The sequence below is a fragment of the Mytilus trossulus genome, chromosome 10 (assembly GCF_036588685.1).
Source record: "Mytilus trossulus isolate FHL-02 chromosome 10, PNRI_Mtr1.1.1.hap1, whole genome shotgun sequence".
NCBI lineage: Eukaryota > Metazoa > Mollusca > Bivalvia > Mytilida > Mytilidae > Mytilus > Mytilus trossulus.
Window position 1 is genome coordinate 46,869,717 of NC_086382.1, and position 24,533 is coordinate 46,894,249.

A 24,533-nucleotide genomic window follows, 5' to 3' on the forward strand; every position below is an offset into this window, starting at 1 on the left:
TTTTATACATATATATATCATTAATAAAAAATATATGCTATTTATCTACATGCAGAATCAATTATTAAATTGAAATGTAGCTTAGCAAATTACATATAGATTTTAAATCAATACTATTCCGTAATCTTAACTTTGGCTGTTGGGAGCGACTGACACAGTTTCTACCCTGATTCCAGCCCACACTGTAACACAGTCAACTCCACTCCTTAATGCATCTTTCCTTTGAACCAGAGACTTCAACGGCTACAAGACACATATCACATCATAGTGCGTAAAAGGGAGTCAATGTGGACAGAATGCATCTATATATACTGCACCCACTGCACCAATGCATCATGCAACTAAATATTTGGTAAGTTAAAACTTTTTTTATCATCATATGTCACTTAGCTCCAAATTTTTCATTGTGCATTTAATGATTTATTTGCAACATGAATTTTTTATACTTTTTTCTACCAGTTTAAATTGATATGTACTAACATATACAATACTGTTGGGGGAATATAATTGTTTGAATAGGGCAAAAGTAATGAGTGAAGATTTATACTGGATATAAATCAATACATACACTGATACTTTCAAATGTCACAGGTCTTTTTCTGAAGCTTATTTGTGGGCGAGGACATTTTACACTTTATCTTCATTTACTGCTATTTATTGAAATAAGCCAACAGGCTTCAGATTTTGATTGTCTGAAAATTATCACATACATGAACTAAAACATGTGGATATTAAACAAGCTCAGTTTTATATATGCATTGTATAAAACATGGTTTCAATATAATAAAGGAGATGTGGCATGATTGCCAATGAGACAACTGGCAACAAAGGAGCAAATGACACAGAAATTATCAACTATTTGTCACATTACAGCCTTCATCAATGAGCAAAGCCCATAGTTTTTTATGAACTTTTAGGTCATCTTTAAGATGGATGACAAATTCTAACAAAAATGTATTCCATGCAGAAGATCTATTGGTACTTGGTATAAACATCATTGCTGTCCGATAGCTCAATTTGGTCAATGGGGAACAGAGAACACAATAACACATTGAACAAAAGGTCTTGCCCATATTTTTATGGTACAACTCAATCTTTTGTGTTGCAATGAATTGTCTGTTGAAAAAAAAGGTCTGCCAGTATAATTTAGGAAACATCAAATCAGAAAAGTTTGCGTTGACCTGAAATAATTATTACCACCTGTTTGTAAATGTATATTGACTAATTTCAAATATTTTAGCTAACTTCTTCTTTCATTCGATATAAGTACTGTTAAATTAACTTCAAATATCAATGGAGATCTATTTAAGAGAGAAAACATAGAGTAGCCGCTCCATCTTGACCTCAATAAAATTACGAAACCAAAAAGACATTGATGTAATTTTTGTTGTTCCAACTTGTTTGGTCAATCCTCAGAATTTTCAATCAATTGAGATAAAATGGTGACTTCTTTTGAAGATTGAATTCCCTTTCTGTATTTAATCCAATTAGAATATCAATGTAACTCATTAACCATTAAGTCATATAGATCTAGGATATCATGACGATCTGAAGTCACACTGGTCAGATAGCTGGTATTTTAGGTCAAATTAAAGGTCAAGGTCATATTCTACAATAGGTCTCTCACTGGTACTTCACGACTTTTTAAAAAATAAGACAATAAGAATGTGTCCAAAGTACACAAATGCCCCACTCTCACTATCATTTTCCATGTTCAATGGACCATGAAATTGGATAAAAAATATAATAAGGCATTTAAATTAGAAAGATAATATCATAAGGAACATGTGTACTAAGTTTCAAGTTGATTGGACTTCAACTTCATCAAAAACTACCTTGACCAAAAACTTTAACCTGAAACATGCACTTTCATTTTCTATGTTCAGTGGACCGTGAAATTGGGGTCAAAAGTTTAATTTGGTTTAAAAATTAGAAAGATCATATCATAAGGAACATGTGTACTAAGTTTCAAGTTGATTGGACTTCATTTCATCAAAAACTACCTTGACTAAAAACTTTAACCTGAAGTGGGACAGACAGACAGACAGACCGACGAACAGACAGATGGGCGAACGGACGCAGAGACCAGAAAACATAATGCCCCTCTACTATCTTAGGTGGGGCATAAAAATCAAAGAAAATCTCAGTTACTTAATTAACATCTTGAAACCCAACTTCATATCCCATTGTAAAATAGTTGGATTCTCTGACAAAATAATAAGTCCTTGCTGAGTTTCAGAACAGATTCTACATTTGTTTAGCTCTTTGAGTTGGAAATGCAAATTCAAAATGCACTTTTGTGATCATTTAAATAATTTTAATATAAATATTGCTTATGAATGTTAGGGCTTTTTCTTTAAATCTTAAAGATATAAACAAGAGGTAAATAATTTTCTCAGTTTGCACACTTTTATTCTAAATTTTCCTCTACCAATAATTTGCATACCACCTCTGGTGTATTACTCCGAATGATTGTTTACAAATGCAAAAGGAAACATGTTTCCAACATACTATGTATACCAATCTGGAACACTTTTCTTTCTGCTTTTCAAGCTATGCAAAAACCTTCATATTATTTAATTAACTCATAGCTTGTACTAAGGGAGGTAAATCCTTGTTATTTTTAACACTTTGTGAACTAATATGACCCTGGATTAATATTGTTTGATATTACATAACAAGCGTGTTTCTAATGAACTGAAATTTGACATTAGACTAACATATTCATATCACTCATACAAATTTAATGCATAAGAAATCTATTTTCTTCGAAATGACGAAAACAAAAGGTAATCAATCATTAATTATTACAGTAATTTGAATCAATTAGACAGAAGGCCTTTTATTGAAAACTTGTTTCTACGATGACAGTTCATTAAAAATAGAAACAATGAGCAATATGTTCAACTATTATAGTACTGAATAAAAAAAAATTATGAACAGAAAGCTTCATTAATAACTTTCAAAAATAGACGTAAAAATAATATTGTTTTAGGCATTTCATTTAATAATGAACATATTAATTATTTCTTAATTGATTGATTATGGAGTTAATTACTTTTATATGATTTCCATTTAATTCAAGAGTCATGAAGTATATATTCATAGTCATAAATATTTGTAACAGACATGTAAAAAAAAAATTTTGAAATAAGAATTTGAATATTTCTCACTGTTTTAGTTATAAGTATATGTATATGTTTCTTTTTGTTTTAATTAATTGACTGATCTATAGAAAATTAATGATTCTAATATATACATCAACATCTCGTACAGCCATGAAAAGTGAAATGATAAAACCTGGAGATATATAGTATCCTAACTACCTGTTAGCCAATGACTAAGCCCCATATAAAAACCACAAGGCAGTTTTGGACACTCCTAGAACATATTATACAGTAAATACTCCTACCCTTTCTGACCCTTATTTCATCCAGCAAATCACTGAACCTCATACCGATTAAATCATATTGTGTGATCAACTTTTTTCAAATTTTAACACAAAAAGAGGAGTGAAGAAGACAAATTTTCAAAAATGGCGGGATGATTTGTAAATTGTAAAACAGGAAAACCACAGGAATCTGTGTGCATCATATTTACATCGAACATACAACAGAACTTTATTGTGAACCTAATCCAATGATTATTCATCTTACAGAAATTGTGTATCTATGTTGTAAAACTTGAGGACCACATTTTTAACTTCTGACTTTTCAATCACTCTACGAGCCTCCATATTGTTTTGGACAAAAAATTTCTGGATGATTACACGGGCAAAAGTGCAAATTGCATGGGATGAGCTGTCCCTTTTTGCCAGTAGGATTATAACAAAATGGAGTCATCTTTCTCAAACTGATAACAAGGATATCAAAGTCCATAAACAATTTCTAAACAAGAATATACTTGCTTTTCCTGTTTTATGTGTCCAGGATGTTCTCTCAATAAGTAAATATTTTTTGGGGAAAAGTGAAAATTTGAAAATTTTGGAATAACTCTTTTATTCAACTCTAAATAAAAATGATGGAAGATTTATCCCTTCTGGACCCTGACGAAACAGGTAAGCTTTCAATGATAATTATTATTCTAAATAAAAATATTCTACTTTTTATTACTTGATTATGTAACACAAATAAAACTCTGATTGAGATACATGTACATGTACGTGCTAAAGTTTGATATTTTATCATAGTGATCTTCTCGATCGCCAACTTCTTCTTTTTTTGACCATTCTGCATAGTCAGCAAAATTCCACATGATCTGTTTACCGATATTGCCACAAGTTAGAAAGAATGTATTTATTTACAATATTTATTCTTTGAATTTCCTTTGCCATTATCAAAAGCTTTTTTTTAATAATTTTGATAAATTAATTTTATCAATAATTTTGCAAACACTATTTTTTTTTTTATCATAGATAGTAAACTTTATTCTAATGTAGTTGTTAATTAAAAAGCACATGAAGCAACATAACAGAAATATAACCACAAATTCAAACTTTTACATGCTTGCTTTTATGCTTTGATGGAACTGATCTTGCTGATTCATTTGTGGCTAACCATTTTATAATAGTATGTGCTTTTGAAAAATTTAAAGCAAAGCATGATAGACCACAAATAATTACTGAAAAGTGTGGTGCAAAAGCAAAATCGGTATAAACAACGAAAGAAATATTAGAATGCTTTATTAAATATTGCAAATTATATTACATAAACATATGTTGTTAGATGTTCTCATATTAAGAAATAAATTAATGAATTTCACTTATTATTTACAGATTTTATGATTTTTTTTTATCATAAAACAATCAATAGAGAATAACACAATCAAATAATAAATAAGTCTTCAAATAAATTAATGTTATTGATTTTAACTAAATTAAATAATACAAATTACAGTAATAGGTAAATTAAAGAATAAATTAATTTATTTTCAAAAGCGTTTTTTTCCACCAATGAAAACTTGCCACCATGATATATAGGAAATGTAGTTGTAACAAGAAAGTTGTAAACACAAACCACTGTTACATGTGTAAAACTTTTCTGGTTTAAAACAGGAAAAGCCCTTTTTTTTTTTTTAAACAACAAATAAAAAATTTAAGGAGATACAAAATTATGTAAATATAACATGAAGAATAATATTTGGTAAACAAAATACCTTTCCTGTACTTAAGCTTGTTGTATACATTCCCCCCCCCCTTCTTTCCTAAGAAGACAGAAAAAATTAGCAGCAACAAAACTTTGGGTAAATGAATATAAATATCACAGCAATTTTTTGAAATTGATGTTTAATCTTGAAATTGTCCTTTAGAATATTACATGCTTTATTAATATTAAAAAAGCAAATTGAATTAATACAAAGCCACAAAGATTAAGATAGTAAACAAATGACCCACTGCATTCACTTTGCCAACATGCAGGCGTAATATGAAGATCTAGAAGTCTTTGAATAATACAGAGCTGACCCTTCCCAAATATGGAGACTTGATATCTGGGTACATATTGTATTACAGTAGTGCATCATGTTTACTGCAATGTATGTTTAAAAATATGATTCCTGTGCAATTCTTCAGCATAATTCTTCAAAATAATTCTCCAGCATAATAATTAAGTGATAAACTGACAGAAACAAATTTCCTTTCAGCCTGGAATATGTATGAATCATGCATGTTTTGCAAAAATCATGTACATATTGAATTTCCTTTATGCAAATTTTATCTTAATATTTTTTTTTACATTTCAAAATTACGAAGCTAATCTTCAAAAACTCTTGACTTGTTATCTAAAATTTACTTAGTGTATTTTTAATTTTAAAAAGTTTACTTTAGGCTCAGAGGTCTACTACACAAATTTGTTTTCCCTTTGCATCTTAACTAATCAATGTTCATGTAAGATTTTAAAAACTTTTAAAGAGAATGGAAATTTGGCAGATGGAAGAGACTATGTTGTTAGGAGGAAAAGATGCCATTTAACATTTGTCATTTGTTTTGTAAACACTCATACCTAAAATTGGATTTATTTTTTTATGTGTTCTACTCCATGTGAGTTTTATTTTGCAAAATATAAGCAGATCCCAATGTTTTTGGTCACCTCAACTAATTTAAGTAATTTTAAGCAATATAACGTACATGGTTAAGTTTTTGAAACAGCATACAGGATTACTCTTTAGCTGGTCCTGTATTTTTATGTCACTCACAGAAATTTACAAAGAAAATAAATGAAAAGGTAAAACAATTCATTTGGTGTCCATATGATCACGTAAGCATTTAGATCACAATGTATTTTTCTCCCCGCATTAAATCTATGTTTTCTCTCCAAGTTTTAATCATCAAATATTACGCCTTAAATCAAGTCCTTATGCTAACCCTACATCAAATCACATATGAGCACATAAAACAACACAATTGTGTCATATATCTGAACAATTAACCATTAAATAATGTATATTAAACTAGAAATAGCACCAAGAATTCATACCAGCTCATTCTGAGATTAGTACAAGGCTGATTGTGGTATGTTGGCAATCATGTCATTTCACCTAATAATGCTAATTTTAGTCCCTTCAAAACTAGGACAACAAAATAAATCTGGTACTACTAATTTTTTATCGGTTGTTCTGGCACGCATTTCTGGCAAGAAAAATCACTTTACTGTGCAACATTTCCACAAAACTCTTCTTCCCTTTTTATTACCATGCTCATTATGTTTATTTTTTTCCCCAACAAATTGCAATATTTTTACAAGATTTCAGTGTCTTGTACATCTCTTATATTTTAATTTGTATATGGGAATTATTATATAATTATCTCCCCTTCTACTCTTGTCAAATATATATCCTTTTTAAGGTGTTTTGTTTGTTTCTGTTTGTTTGCAAACAATATTATTGTTTATTTCCATTGAATAAATTTTTTTTTTGTTACAATTGAGAAAAAAAATTGTTGATCTTTCACATTTCATTAGAGATTTATTTATTCTCAAGAAGGTCCAATGATAAGATTCCTTGTTTTAGCCAGGTTTGTTTTATTTCCTCCATGCTCAGATGGCACACATTTTGGTCAATTTATGTATTTTTAACTGTACAAAGGCACCATTATCTCCCAGTTGGCTTACAACCTGGTTCTACACCTATTTGTATAAAAGTGCATGACATGATAACGGGAAGGTGTAAAAGGCAATACAGAGATACAAGATACGAGATACGAGATACAGCGATACGAGAAACGAGATACGAGATATGAGAAACAATTATAAGTAATATGAAAAAAATAAGTCAAGTGTGTTGAACTACACTAATTTCATTTAGACAAACTGTTAAAATTGTAAACTCTGGGAACTAATAGATAAATTTGTCAACATCAATTTAAAACACAAGCATTACAATAAATAAAAGCTTCTGAAGATTATACACTCTAATTTTATTTGAGGTTATTGGCCTGTGCCATAATTTGATACTACCATGGTCAAACATAAAAATTCTTTAGTGATTTATTTATTTAAAACAGATAAACATCTTGTTAATTATATAAATGTAGACTATTTCAACATAGATTTTTAAATTGATTTCTTAATCATTTGTTTATTGTCATCTTATTTAAAAATAATAAAGTCATATTAATATTCACTATAACAATTATGTTTTTGTGTACCTTATAATTTGTAAAAGACTTTCTGTTTTCTACTGGAGTTAAAATGACACACAAATACTTCTGTGGAATTTTATCTCATTCATCTTTGTGAAATTATGCTTTAATGAGTTATCTGTTAACTATTTTTTTTTTTCACAATCATAAAAATTACCATTTAACAATTGGGTTAAAACTTATTTATAAGGGTCTGGAGTGTGGGGTGGGGGTCTGTTATTCTGTAAACATTTAATTTTCACCCCTTTTTATACGACCGCAAAAAATTTGCGTTCGTATATGGCTTGGATGTAGGACTGTGTAGATAAGATACACCTACTTGGGTTAACCCCCTCATGGTGTATCTATTATAATACATACACTATATAGTACCTGTCGCGAGACGGGAGGGTGTAATTTTACTGGTTGTCGCTTGTTGCTGTTCCTCATATTTGTTTTTCGTTTAAAGTTTTTCAAATAAATCTGGCCTTTGGTTTGTCCTGTAGGAATTGTTTTACACTTATTTTGGGGCCATTTATTGCTTACTACAAGTCTTTGCAGTGTGAAGCTCCATGTTGAAGGCTGTGACATATGATTATAACCTATAATTGCTTATATTTACTTCTATACATGTATGTATAGGTCTTGGACGGAGGATTGTCTTATTGGCAATCATACCATATCTTCATGTGTTTATATGTATAAAAATGTTAGGTAGATATTTCTGTTAATTTTGCATATGCTGACTTCACAGGGTCTGATAGTGTTAATGAACCAAATGTGCAATCATGCACTATTATTTGAATATATAATATTTGAAATTTATGTACGTTCAGCCACACATTTTACACCCACCATGGCAGACATGTTTATTCACCTTTCAGGAACAAATTAACAACACTTAAAAAGGACATTGACAGGAACATATCTGCAAAGTTTGGTGAAATTATATTTAGTGGTTCTCAAAACAAATATCAAATCATGAAAACTTAAGGAATGACACAGACGACAGACTTCAAGTGATGACAATAGCTCACAGTGTAAAAGTCTAATAATAAGAAAAAAACTTACCTTTCATTTCTCGTTCTGGTAAACCCCTAAGGGCTTCTGCATAAGTTTTCTTTAAAAAAAAATTCTTAGACATGTTGCTTTGCTGAACCAGTATCTAGCAGTGGCTTATTTATTGTCCAACATTGGAACCATTCCCATAACCTCAGTTTATTATATTTTTAAGATGTAAAGTGACACTATTAACCTCTGTACTGTTTCAAAATTGTTTAATTGCTGACATTGTGATAAAAAGTTTACTGATAAAAATGCAATTTTATTACCTTTTCCACATACACTTTCAACAAATTGTCAGTATATTTTTTTATTTTTGAAAGGGACCTATGGTTTGTTAATTTGATATGCTACATTTCATGAGTGTTACAAGGTTGTGTCTTAAATATTGAAAAACGTAAAACATTTTTTTTTTAATTCTGATAACAACAATTAAATGTATACATATTATGTCATTAAGATAAATATGATTCTTCAATTCAAAATAACTGAAATAATTGATAGATATTCATCAATGCAAGTTTTTATCTTGCAAGATCTGTCACCAAATAAGCAATTTTATATAATTTTTTTCAAATGAACCATAGAGAATTTAAAATTTTTTTTTTTTGCATAAGACTGTGTCCTCTTTATGCCATTGTATTAGAATAACTGAAATTTGTAAAATCATTAATATCAATGATTAATGCATTAACAAGTTTCATGTATTTCCATAATATACATTTTTTTAGCTTTAATTAATTATTATATAATTTTCAGTTATTTTATATCTCGTATCTCGTATCTTGTATCGCTGTATCTCGTATCTCTGTATTGCCTTTTACACCTTCCCACATGATAACAGCTTCAAGGATGTAAATAATACTGAATAACAACCCAAACTGAACCCCACACCATTATATGTTAAATGTAACAGTAATAAACAAAGATATTAAATTAACATTTGATTTAGCTCAGGAATCTCATCTGGATTGGTACTTTGAGTAAATGACCTTTACTCCCTTTTTTCCATAGATAAAGAGTTCCAGTAGACTTTTCACCACATCTTAAATTAAGGAGTAATATACACAACTGTTATCGCTTCTCTCACTTTTTGACAAATTGGCTTTGATTCCAAATAGTTGCACTTAAGACTATGCTCTTTCAACTAACAATTAACTAGAGAAAGAATTATTTCTAAAAATAACTTTCATACTTGAAAGATGGTTTTCCCCTTGCATTATTGTTTAAAATGAAAGCTGCACCTACACAATCAAGGTCACATTATAATTGTCAGAGTGCACTAACAGTTCAGACACCTACTTTCAGAATTCTACCTCCTACCAATAGACCTTGAATGCATTTTACAAAAAGATAAATATCTTCTCTCGTCTAAGTACATTGTGACAATCCCCCAAATACATTACATGCATCGTTAACACAATCCAAGTATGAATCAACAGAATAAACCACACTTAAATAAAACAATTTACTAATATATCTACCACATACTTAGATCTGCATAAATTGACCAAAATATCAATGCACTTACAAAAGGTTAAAGGTCCTCTACGGGATATTCAAATAAAATCTTTTCAGTTCAGTTAGGGAGACGCTCCCTTATTTTGACATTCTCAAAACCTAGTATTAAGTAATTATATTACCTGAGATATTTACAAACAAATTATAAGGATATCAAACAAAATAAATTGTTTGGAAAAAGTGGACACTCATCCATATCAGTTTGAACTGAATGAAATATGAGTAGCATTCATTCAATGCAGGCTATTGTTAACTCACAATCCTAAACTTAGCTCAATTGAATTAAATATACTTTTGGAATTTTATTTTCCTGCTCTGCATATTTTCACTATGTTATGGGGAATATGGGTCCCCTTTCTTCACACACAAAGTAGCAAACTTTGCAAACTCTGCATACTCATTAAAATTGTTACTAGTATTATGAAATGGACATGGCTTCTATTGAATAAAAAATTCTTATTGATAATAATTATGTCTGTTATTGGACTAATTCTACATTAAAATACCTGGACAATGTTATATTTCATATTATTGTATAGCAATAATATAATTTTTCCCACATAACGTAACCAAAAGTTAGCGTGCAATAAATTCTAATATTGCACTAGTGCAATAAATCTTCAATATTTATGACGTCATCAACGACAAAATCTTATTTTAAACCATTTTTTACTTTCAAATATTATATTGCTATACAATAAAAGGGTTATTGCATGAATATTGGGGAATATTGTCCCTCGTAGAACATATATTGCACTCCCAAGCTCGTGCAATATAAAATTCTACTCGGGACAATATTCCCCAATATTGATGCAATAACCCTATATTATACTTTGTGTTCTTACTCAAAATTCATCTTATTTAAATATACTCAGGTAAATTAATACTTAAACCTAGCCTTGTATTGCATTAAACAGTACAAAATAACAAATTTACTCCCATTTTGTAACAGTTGTCACAAAGAATAATTATTTAACAGTAGTAACTGAATAAAACATTTCATTGTTAATCAGAAGCAGCACTGTAAAGTACTTGAACCTAGAAATATTGTAAATAACATTTTTGCTTTCTTACAATCCAAGTCAAATGTAAAGAAAACAGTAGCTGGCTGTCCTAATGAACTTGGTTACCTTCTAAAGAGACACACCAATCTGTTATGTCATAAAGTACTTGTTCCAGTGTTGAACACAACCTAATCCCTGTCCTGAACCTCTATCTGGTTCCCAGTACAGAATGACACTGTTATACAACAGACACTCACTGAACTTGTTTTGTATCTCATAAATCACATGCAACATCTATTTAACAAATCCTTGTTTACAACCTTTTAATTACTTTTACTTATGCAAACTTTCCCTGTTTTATAAGTATTTTTTCTAGGGCCATCTTTTCTTTGTTTTCACTGTCAAAATATATAAATTAACAAATAAATTTATGTCGTCTTTTAAAGGTCATCACCATTACCAGTAATTAATTTTATGCATATCATAAATTTTATGCAAATTGAATAAAAAAGTGTTTCCCCTGATTAAATAACATCTGAACAGCTAAATATAGCTATGTCATGTTACATTATAATATATATACCATACATTATCTCATATTTTATATAAAAACTGCATGTGGCTTCCAAAAATAAACCACAGACCAGACAAACAAAATACTTTATAAAACATGTAGAACAGGATCTACTATATTACTATAACTGGAAATCTTCAAATTTATTATATAACTGGATAGATTTGTCACTTAAAATTTTATATTTTACCAAATCTGCTTCTAAAATCTACTCGTTCAGTCAATTACAGAAATCAAGTAAATAATATTGTTTCACAATTGTAATAGACAAGTAGAAAGTATTGGCTTTTCACTCTCTTCTAAAATAGAATAAAATGATTATGTTATGATTATAGTCCCGTCAACCACACCAATAGCAATAGTTTTCCCTTACCCCATTGTTATGAAATTCCTAAAGTCCTTTAACATCTAGCAGTAAATTTCTAGAATTTCTATTGAAAAGACCAAATTATTTCACATTCAAAATAGTGATTTTAGTGCTTCTAATCTTTTATTGTGATACTTTATATGATACTGTCCCATGAGCCCTATTTTCAATTTAGTCAATTTCATTAAAAAAAACATTCTTCAAAATAATATAATATACAACATATATACATTATATAAAACTATTAATAAAACATATTAATCCTGTTCCCAGAGACCTAATTCCAAGAAAGAGAGAATGAATTCCATGTCTTTGACTAATTAGAGTAAGTTGGTCATGAACAGTTATATCTGGAGTGTGATTGGGACTCATGTCTTTCATTCCCTGATGGGTACAAACATACAAACCTATCCCTAGCACCTACATGATTTTTTGATAACTTCCATTGTTGATGACATGAAATTCTATTTTTTTTTATTTTTCTGACTTTTGTTGTGAATTGACACGAACTCTGTGTCAGAACCATCTGTACAATTTATTGGTGTGGGAGTTTGCTATATATCCAATATCTAAGTCAAATCAAACTAGTATTGACATATTCAATTATCTTGTCCCCATTAGATTCAATTCACTTTTAATTGAAATGCATAGAAAAATAACATGAACTAACAAAACATGTAATTCTCTGTAGATATTTTTAAAAAAGAACTTGGAGTCTTGCACTCGCTAGAATGCTTGCAGTATAATTCTTGTAGATTTAAAAGCAGGTTTTGGTCTTGCAAACATGAGGGGAAATGTAGGTGTTTAAATTTTTCTATTTTCTCCAAACAAACAATTCAATCTTTGGAATTGAATGGTATTATATGTAAAGAGCAATTTTCATTTATATATACAGCACAAATTTGCTTCATTACACTAACAAACTATCACTTAAGCAATGAGCTAAATGCTTTACTACTAGTTGATCAGTTTGAAGTCATTTAATTGCAATTGTGTAAAACTTTTCCGCAATTGGTGTTGTTAAAAGGACACTCATGTTACCTTTAGGATATGCAAAGTAAATCCTCAGTAAAACATCCAAAGTAATAGAATATATATTGCTTACAAAATTAAAGCAACTGTGCAACTTCAAATCTGAATAGATGATACAGAGTTGGTTTATATATGGCTGGTGTCAGATATTCTTATTCTAAGAAAAGAATTTGCTAATTTTCCAATTGAGATATTTTGTTTGCTTAATGACCAGTGATAAATATTTTAAACAGATTCATGCATGTTTTTCTCAGTTTCTGAGTATTATGATTCAAAGAAAGTTTTATTTTTAGTCAGGCCATGTCCTGGTTACATAAATTCCATTTGATTGGCCATTTGTTATCTTAAATGCTTATATCATTTTTAAGTTGTATCCATCCTAAGTTTTAGAGTTTCCTATTACTTAAGTTTAAATAAAACTACTTTCAATCTGTACTAAAAGAATAATCAACCTACTACATCCCTTTTTGTGAAAAATAAAGAAAACTAGTAGCTTGACCACTGGAGAACATCCTGCCTTGTATTTAAACTGAATAAATGTAATTCTTAATCATGTTCAAATTTCCTTTCTTTTACATGTATGGCATTCTAAAAAATAAATAAAAAGAGAATGTGTCCACGAGATTATAGATGGAATAATGGGTATTACATCTAAGTTGAGACAAAGATGATGTCCCCGCTAGCATATCATATAAAAGTTATATACAGGTTTAACTCTACAACGTTATAATTGACACCACAAAAACCAAACTTGAACTGTAGCAAGTGGTAATAAGCATTGTGAATATGTTTCATAACATTTGGCTGAAGTTTCACACTAGAAACCAAATTTGGGACAGACGTACAGATGGACAAGGATAAAACTAAATGCCCCCTCTCATCTACGACATGGGCATAAAAAATCCTTTTTTCTTTGTTTTTCATCTACCAACAAAGAACAAAGTGTAAATAGTTTTGCGTGTTGACTAGTTAAATTATTCATACCAAGTGTTAAGGTCAGATGGTAACTAGACCAAAAGTCTAACCACAATTTTATCACATTATACTTATGCTTCAATTAGGTAAATGTTACCAATGCCAACTTTTCCAGAATTTCATTTTCAAATAGTCTTAAAACTAATTACTAATTCATGTACATGCTATTTACTTCTGACATTTTCATTCCATCAAAAGAAATTTGTGTTTTACATAATCAAGACTTTAAGAGGGCGTAATTGGAGAAAAACAGAAAATAAAGATACAAAAGCTTTATGATATTACATCCTCTGACATTTACACAGTATCTAATCGATTTTAAATAAATACTTTAACATTTAATGAATCTGTGGTGTTATAGACAAGCGGAGACATAGTTCTCAAATACCATCATTCAACATAAGTTCTGACCGACCACAAGATTCACACTTTACAGGATTTTAACAGCTATACACAATTATATAAAAGGCTATTGCATCCCATTAGGTCTATATTACACACATTGTCAGCGGCAATAATCTTAAGTAATTACAAGATAATTATTTCAAATCCTACTTTATATCCTTTTGACTTTTACCTGTTGCTTGTGGGTTGGTTATCACATGAATTTAAACTAATGAGAATTTTTTTTAACAAATCGATATAAGAAAGAATTTAAAGTACAAATCTGTCCACAAAAGTTAATTCATTCATAAATAATTTGTTTATTCCCACAGAATGTAATAAAAGGTACGAGTATCTATGTTTCCTCTTGGGATTGTCGTTTTACTTCCTGTATTCACAGAATAATACTTTTTCTGAATGAGACTAACAGAAGATTACAAAATATTTAACAATACCAAAATCAGTCATAGGTTAATAGGAAGTGAAAGAGAAACCAACGGTCACTCATATAAACTGAGTATTTATTGTAAACCTGTGAAACTGAATATGCAATATACAACTAACAGAACTTTTTGTAAACACAAATTTACAACTATCCTAAACACCTACAGCCAATTATATATATGAATATTAAAAATCAAAATTTTCACATATGAAAGTTTAAAACATTCATTAAGAGAATACCCAGGGCATTTGTTTTATTTCTATTGATTAATTTCCTGTAGTCTTTTATATGGAGAAGTGGGATTAGGAAACTAAAAAAATAAAATTTTCAAACATTGTAACTTCGTTTTATTTTCTTTGAACTGCACTAATTATGAAAGACCTATCAAATGGTCAATATCTAATAAAACATTTTGCAACCTTTACCATTGGAAATTGTCCAGTTGGCAAAAGAAGCATCAAAGTCAGATGTAGTGTCCAAACTGTTAATTATCAGTCTGACCACAAAGTATCACTCTCTCTTTCTCCTCTAGGTATTTCATTCATACAATCTGAGGAGTGTCTTATTAACCCTAGCTATGTGACCTACTACTACAGGATTGTACATTAATTCCTCATGTCATTGGATAGGTTTGACTGTGAGAAGTTAATAGAGCTTTTCAATCATGAATTAAAGACAAAGACGTACTTATGTCAAATGTGTCTATATCTTAATATTCTATGGCTTGGAATATATAATGATTGTGCTTGTTAATTTTTAATCTTTAAGTTATGGTAATAGCAACAGTTTTACTGTTTTGAGTGGGCTTATGATGCTTGGAGTTTCAGTGCTTATCACATTTGATCTATCAAGCTTCTTAAAAGTTTATGATGGATGGATGGATTGGTGTTTAATTTTCAGTGGCAAATATTACATGCTCATTAAGATGAGCACATGTTAAGTTTATTAGAATATGAACTCTGCTTGTACCAGACTAATATGATGAGCAGTTGATTTAATAATTGTTAGTCCACAAGGTGATAAACTGCTGATAAAAGAACATGTCACGCTTTCCGAACACATTATTCCAACTTCCTTCTAACCAGCCTCTGCTGTTACTCTGCTTAGCGAAGCAGCAACGAATACATTTCCAATTATTTGGTTTAATTATTGAGCTGTAAGAGGAAAGAACCCATGATCCACTGCACTTTTAAACATGTGTATGTTACCAAATGTTTTTAATTATGATCATTTGTAATGACAACTATTAAAGAAACATGTGTCATGATATTGCACATTTGTTTCATTATAATATATGTATTTGTTAAACATACAGTGGGGAATTGTTTCATCACAACAAACTGTAAAAATATAATAATGATACAAATTACCACTAAACCACAAAGGTTGGTAATTTAATTGATTATCTGAGGTTGAAAGGAATGGAACAGCTTTTGTTCTTTTTTTCATAAAAAGACAACAAAAAATTTGAAAAAAAAGTTGCCATTAAAAACATTATTGTTGAATCAAATATGATAAACCGACTTCAACTGTATAGACGACTTTTAAAATTATCAGAAAAAAAGAGCATTTATTTTAATTCTGATTGCCTTTTGTTACATTAAATTTGCCTGAGGATATAACATCGCTCTTTGTGTGGCCTTTTCAATAGTTCATTTTTTTTAAATCCTTAATAAAGAAAACTGCTTTTTCATTCCATGTAGAGCAAACTTAACAAAGAAGACAGTCCTCTGACTCACAAGAAATCAGTTAATAGTAATATCCCATTAACCTAGCTTTGACTATTGTCATATTGTACTAACTACCTCAAGTACTAATCTACTTATCATTAAATACTTATCCAGTGATTCTTTATAACATATGTTTTCTGTTCAAAAGAACATGCTGATTTTTACATATTATAAAAATCAACAAAAGAACATGAATCATTTTCTGACTAATACAAGTTCAACGAGAAAATTGTTTACTGTAAAACAGTACAAAAAGTTTTGATCAAGGTTTCAATATATGGCAGTTTACCAGGTCCTAATATTATTTTTATTTGTGTCTGCCAAATACAAGTATACTTGACACAGTAATCAATGAATTATTGCACTCTAATTTTATGTGTATGCCAGGATGGGATGCATATAATAAGTGAGTGAAGAGTCAAAAAATGAGAAAGTCTAGTAAACTGCGCTATCAAATAATAGCTTAGTCTACATAGATTCCTTGAAGAAATGTACAAATGGGTTTCAGTTGTATATTCTTAAGGAACAGTGTCAGGCTCGGCTCCAGAGGGGGGTTCCGAGGATTGGAACCCCCTTTTTTTGGATGATCAATGCATTTGAATGGGGACATGTAATTGGAACCCCCCCCCCCCTTTGTCCTGGGTTAGGAAACCCCCCCCCCCTTTTTTAAAATGGCTGGATCCACCCCTGAGTGTCCAATCACCTCCCACACCACCCCCAAAACAGGATTTATAATTTTACAGGAAATAAGAAATAAGATGAATGTGATTTCAAAATCAATTAAATTATGTAATAACCTAAATAACAAGAAAGTAATTGTGAACGTTAAGATTATTACACATGGGTGTTTTAACAACACTGACTCTAATCCATGAGGGTGTTAAAAATTAATATTTAAAGTCACTTGTTTCTACAACCTTTATTAACAGGGTACCTTTTTTGTGAAAGCCTTAGGCAAAAAGACATTGACAGCTTTTCTTACTGCTTTGGGGAAGAATTGGGTGGAGGGTATATATACCAGTACTTGCCATTTTTCAAATTCCACAAAAATGCATTCTTTAGGATAAATATATAATATACTAATGAGAAAAAATTATGCAAAAATCGGTCAACCACAATTTGCTAGAGTTATTTATTCTGTTATCTAGTTATGTAATATAAGCAAAATTGACTGAGTTTGCAAAGCATTATTCCAATGATACAAAATATCTGTCAATAAAAAAAGCCTAAATCTTCTTAAAGAATGACTGTAATATTATTTTCTGTCTGTTTAGAGAAATAACATCAAAAATGAGGTGCACACTGAATAACCTGTGTAGCAAATTTTAGTGTGCAACACATTTCTTAAGTCATTTTGAATAGACAGAAAATATGTATTACAGTCATTTCTTATAATTTAATTCTAAATTCTGTTGTATGCTGAAGTAAATCATGAAAAAACATTGATAACTTCACAGTCACATGACAAAAGTATGTTCATGAGCTGAAAAACAAAACACTGTCAGCCAAACAGAAGATGACTGTTACATCCAAAATTTAAATTATATATAGAAACATTTATTGTACACTTGTCCAGAAAAATTTGTTAAGAATCTGATTCTGAAAGATTGCAATGTGATATATGTTATTCAATTTCAATGGTCCAATTAAAAGGTCATTTCGTCAAATTTTTTAATTCTAAAACAAATATTTAAGTTTTTTTTAATTTCCTTAATCCTGTAACATTCATAAGATAGAAATCACACAAAATAAAAAATTCAGAGGACATCTCCTGACAGTGGCGGATCCAGAAATTTTCATAAGTGGGGGCCCACTGACTGCCTAAGAGGGGGCCAGCTCCAGTCACGCTTCAGTTATTCCCTATATAAGCAACCAATTTTTTTCCCAAAAGATCCGCTTCTGCCTGATGTCTTTAACATATGCTTTTGATCAATAGATATCCTCAAGATCACCAATGTCCAAAAAGCTGTGAATAAATTTAACAAAGGGTATCAAAGCTTTGAAATTGTTACAGAATAGAGGGGCCTTGTACTGGCTTAGTAGTACATCTTCTGTATCCCTAGTATCTCAACAGTGAAGTTGTGTGTTTGGACCCCACATGTGATAGCTGCATTAGATTTCAATATTAATTCACTCATAAGAATCATCAATTTTCCTTCAGAAATAAATATTATATTTTACTATTTTTAAAATAATTTCTTTTGATCATGCTTATTTTTACTGATCAGTTTTCAAAGCACCCCGGTAATCTCAAAATCTTGAAACAGGGTGACCCAATTAAAAAAAAAAATTCCCATGGCTATATTTAAAGCTTATACATTGCCATTGAGAAACAATAAAAAAATCCCACATACAAGTTGACAAATATTTCATTATCTATGAATAGGTATGTTATCAATATACAAAGGTATTTAACTTAAATCTCAATCAAATTGATTTCACTTTTTATTACACAATTTTCTGTCACTTAAATCACAGGAACATTTATTATCTCCTTTAACCTTGAATTAAATCTGAAAAAGAAGTGCCGGTGGGATTTGTAAACATTGACCGCCCCCACATAACTACCTTATTACCTGCTACCCTTCATTCACAAAATATCATAGTTTACACACCTACACACATACTCCGATGATCATCCAAGAATGAAAATAGTAAGGGGTACCAAAGGGATAAATCACTATACCTTATCATTATACAGCAAATTTCATTCAATATTCAATGCAAAATTTACTCTCTTAGACAGTTTTATTTATCAAGGGAATTACAAATACAAAACTGTCATAAATAATTTTATCAATAATCCATTTGAATATTTTTTTAAACTATTTTCCTTCAAAAGCCTCTAAGTTTTGTATATTTGTATACAAAAGATTATATAATAGATAACTGTTTTGCCATTCATACATCAGAGGAATTGTAATGTTGTATATAAACCACAATGGTATGCTAATCTATGCTGTGAGAATCAATGAAATCATAGTCTCTGCTTTGAGTACAGTAAAAACAATATTTGCTAGGTGTAGGACTGTGATTCTCTAAATAGATCAATGAGTTCGATATTTTGAACTTTCGAAGAAAAGCAAAGACAAAGCTTCTTCTACACTCTTGGTCCTAAGTAGAATGACCACAATTATTTTCTCATAAATTTACAACGAAAGATTTATTTTTTGTCTGGAATAGTCATCTGATAACCTTGTTAGGACTAAAATAACGGGGAAGAAAACGTAATCTACTTTAATCTTATTATAATGTCCACTGTAAATAGATTTGTTAACTTTTAATAAATTGTCAGGGATTTTCTATGTTTTCAAACCCAAGAAACCAAATAAATATGCAAATTTCCTTTTATTCAATAACAAATGATTCCTCATAATTACAGCAATAAAAAATGTAATAAACATGATTATGACACCATTCTGTAACAATGTATTTCATCCTCCAAAGATTTTTAAAAGCAAGATGAAAACTCCGTTAATGGAATTACCATATAAAAAGGACAACATAAATTCACACCTGCAATGACCAATGGTCCCACACAATAGACCAGCGTTTCTAGACAAACTTGCGTACGTCATGTTGAAGTGACAATATTATTAACTAAATTTAATGCCTGAGGCTCTTACAAAGATACAAAGACATCCCTTGTAGCATGATAAAAAATTTCAACAGTTTTATTACTAATGAATTTAAAAGCAAATTTGTAAACACCCTATATATCTGTACAAGGTTTTCATCACACCATGTAATTACATAATAAAAAGCATTAAATTAAACTCCAGTCATTGTTCTTACCCGTCTCTCATGTTTTAGTTAATGAGTATTCGTAATGGTAATGCACACAGATTCTTTATTTCAAATAATTTCAAGAGCATAAATCTTTACGTCTTTTAAGTTTAATGTGAATCTTTGAAGTCTTTATGTGCAGAATGATTATGCAAACAAATTTACATTTCAATAAAATTGTGCAGTGTAACGAGTTACATGTAGTTCTTCAATGCTACATTACTGATTAGCTGACAGTATTCTAAATACATGTATATGGGGGGAAAATCATTGAAGTCAGCCTCAAAATTTGTCTTTACATTTTGCACTTGAAGAGTGTATCAATTTTTTTTATTTCAGATTTAAACAATGCACATAAATGCCATGAAGAAATGCCTCCCTTACTTTTTTCTTTATTTTAATCAAAGGAAATGTAACAGATAGGCAGTACTAGAACATAAAAAAAATTTAAACAAGACATTATCCCATTAAAAATGAGAGTTAACACTTTCTTTACCGGATTGAACAGTCTATTATAAATTCATGGATTAATGCATGTTTAAGCATTTTAAAGCTAAGTTTTTACAGAAAAATATAAAATTATAGATCTGTAATGATCCCTTTATAAAAATGGTAGGTTCTTAATGCTAAATTATTCATCGACTAATCATGGAAACATATGTAAGCTGTATTTTATATATTAAAATATGTGCAGTGGTGTTGAATAATTGAATCAAAAAGCAACAAATGCATCCCGTGAAGTCCATCTGTTATAAGCAAAGTCACACCACAATGGTAGAATACGGTTAATCAATGGCGTGCATTATTCCTCCCAATTCAAACCCTAACTATTATGGTCAATAAACACACCATAATCATCACCATCTAATCTACAGCATTGACAATATTTTTATTTCCATTTCAACTGCTTTCTGTCACAATAGTAGAAATTGGTTTTCATCCCTTGATATCATCAAAATCTTATGATGATCATCAATAAAAATCTTACGTTTGTCACCAACCACTGGCTATACCTGTCATTGTCGTATGCCAGGCATTGTGTTGGAAGACGTTACCAACCTTCATCAGGTGGGCTTCTAAAGAAATATGGAGATTACATTGAACCTGGAGTAAAAATTAAAAGCCTATCATAATCATAAGCTTAATATCAAAATACATCTTATGAAACTATGCCTCATTGCTTTCATAGTTTTTTTACTTTTCTTTTTGAAGTAACAACAATAGGAAATGTAAATCAGTTTGTTTTTACACATTTGTAGAAAATCTGCCTTCAGTTTTAACAATACGCAGGTGTTTTCGCCAGAAATGATGAATTAAGATTAAGCATAGAAATTATTTTTTCTTCCGTATTTCTTCAATTTTCAAAAGAACAGAGTTTTCTATTTTGTGTTGAAAGAATAGAAATTAATAGCCCAGCAATAATGAAAAGAAAATGCATTAGTATTCAATATATTCATAAGGCACAAAATGCCATATTAATTTCTCAAAATCTTTTTCAGAATGAAATCACCTGAACTGAATAAAATGTTTTTTGAACGTCATATTTATTTTACAATCAGTATGATGATTTTTTACCAAATATTTTCTTTTTAAAACAGAACCTTCTAAGCAAGGTCATCAACTTCAAGTGTCATTCATTACCACAAAAGTCTGTCAGTAATTTTGGAGGCTATTTTATAGACTAGAGTCTTTTTTAAGCTCTTAATTTTTAACCATCTGCCAAGGAAATTAATACAATCAAAATTCACCTCATTTTCCCATTAATATGCTCCTTTTTATGAGCAACTTGACAAGTGTTTATTTGTGTATCCCTTGACCTCCAACGATACTCATGATCGACCCAAAGATGGTTTATTCCTTTTCCGATAATTTTTTTTTTTTCGTTTTTGTTCACCTAACAATACTATTACAACATATGGTCTGTTTGTAGATTTATGTTCATCATGAATTTTTTATCCTTACTTGATAAAATTAGTCTCATTTAAATTCAGCTTCGAGCCTTTGATAATCTTTCATATAATTAATTTTGGGAAAAGTATGAAAATGAAAATGAATATTAATTACTCCTAATTTAATCTGAGAAATGAATACATCATAAACTGTCTGCTTGCATAATTACTCAATGTGCCTTAACACATAGTTGTCTTGAAATTAAAACAATAACACAGATGGACAAATTTCAGGAAATCTAGTTCTCTGATCAGAGATCTCATCCTTATTGTGTTACCTTACAATGATTTGATAATTGGTTTAGATAAAGACCACCATAAAAGCTAAATATTACAAAATTCATCATATTTTTATTTGAGAAGGGGAGGGAGGGGATGAGAAGGAAAAAGAAAGAGTCCTCTGACAAAATGTCACTATCAACCAGATGATGCTACAACTTTAAACAATAAATAAATTTCAATGAATTTCTAGGCAATGAGTTTCAACTGTAACAGGAAATATTTCCCTTCCAACAATAACATTACTGGAAAAAAATATCATTTCCAAACCTAAATGGCATGGAAAATTATTGAATAAGCTAACATTCTATAACTGTCTGCTTGTTACCTTTAAAATAATGACAGAGGTTACAAAAAACTGTGTTCTTCATAAAGGCTTGTGTGAACTGTTCTTTTATCAAGAACAAGTCATTGATAGTTAATTTTGTAATAAAATGTCCTGTATACTCCAGGGTGAGCTGTCATCCATCATCTGTTGTGAACTAGAGCTGTGGAATTGTTTAGGTTAATAATGAATTGTCATATAGCTTACATTATTTATTGAATGTCTGTTGTGAACCAGTATTTTGGATACATTTTGTCCCGGTGTGAACTCTCCCTGTACTCACATCCTCTGATTTCCTGTTGAGACCAGTGTTGTGAATTAGTTTTGGTCTGGTGTGAACTGTCACTATACTTACATCATCTAATTTCCTGTTGTGAACCAGTGCTGTTGATTATTTTTGGCATGGTGTGAACTGTCACTGTACTTGCATCATCTGATATCCTGTTGTGAACCAGTGCTGTGGATTAGTTTTGACCTGGTGTATGTGAACTGTCATTATACTTACATCATCTGTTGAATTTCTGTTGTGAACCAGTGATGTGGATTAGTTTTGACCTGGTGAATGTGAACTGTCATTATACTTACATCATCTGTTGAATTTCTGTTGTGAACCAGTGCTGTGGATTAGTTTTGACCTGGTGTATGTGAACTGTCATTTTACTTACATCATCTGTTGAATTTCTGTTGTGAACCAGTGATGTGGATTAGTTTTGACCTGGTGTATGTGAACTGTCATTATACTAACATCATATGTTGAATTTCTATTGTGAACCAGTGATGTGCAAAAGTTGTGGCCTGGCCTGAACTGTCTTTATACTAACATCATCTGAGAATTTCTGAAGTGAACCAGTGCTGTGGATTAGCTTTAGCCTGGTGTGAACTGTTATTATACTTACATCATCTGTTGTATCTCTGTTGTGAACCAGTGTTGTGGATTAGTTTTGCCCTGGTGTAAATTGCCATTATACTTACATCATCTGTTGTATCTCTGTTGTGAACCAGTGTTGCGGATTAGTTTTGGCCTGGTGTGAACTGCCATTATACTTATATCATCTGTTGTATTTCTGATGTGAACCAGTGTTGTGGATTAGTTTGGCCTGGTGTGAACTGTCAATATTACTTACATCATCTGTTGTATCTCTGCTGTGAACCAGTGCTGTGAATTAGTTTTGGCCTGGTGTGAACTGTCTTTATACTTACATCATCTGTTGTATCTCTGTTGTGAACCAGTGTTGTGGATTAGTTTTGGCCTGGTGTGAACTCCCTGGCACTGTATTTCCATCTTTGTTACTCATCTTCTCCAATCAAATGCCTGAAAACATGTGAAATTATAAAATATAATCAAAAACCATTTTTACTCCATTCAATGAAAAACATTTCCCCAGCTTATAATTATCCAAATAACAATTACAGTAATTGCATAGACATTCAAATATTTTATTTTTCTCAAAGGTCTTTTGAAATTTGTACAGTTGTTTTTTATTT

The 24,533-nt window shown here is 30.3% G+C and overlaps 2 protein-coding genes across 19 annotated transcripts in view; one reads left to right on the forward strand and one right to left on the reverse strand.

Moving 5' to 3' along the window:
* LOC134687489 (transcription initiation protein SPT3 homolog) overlaps positions 1–24,533 on the reverse strand; it is a 67,235-nt gene that overhangs the window by 28,612 nt on the left and 14,090 nt on the right. For 13 of the 18 annotated variants that reach the window (XM_063547842.1, XM_063547828.1, XM_063547841.1 and 10 more), the window contains one exon: positions 24,249–24,360. In XM_063547842.1, coding sequence (XP_063403912.1) covers positions 24,249–24,343 — 95 coding nt within the window. In that variant the 5' untranslated portion in view covers positions 24,344–24,360. The other 5 variants (XM_063547847.1, XM_063547843.1, XM_063547845.1 and 2 more) reach the window with 4 other exon arrangements.
* LOC134687488 (runt-related transcription factor 1-like) overlaps positions 3,575–24,533 on the forward strand; it is a 44,849-nt gene continuing 23,890 nt past the window's right edge. The window contains exon 1 of the mRNA XM_063547826.1: positions 3,575–4,057. Within this exon, the coding sequence (XP_063403896.1) occupies positions 4,018–4,057 (40 nt within the window). The 5' untranslated portion in view covers positions 3,575–4,017. The remainder of the gene's footprint in view (positions 4,058–24,533) is intronic.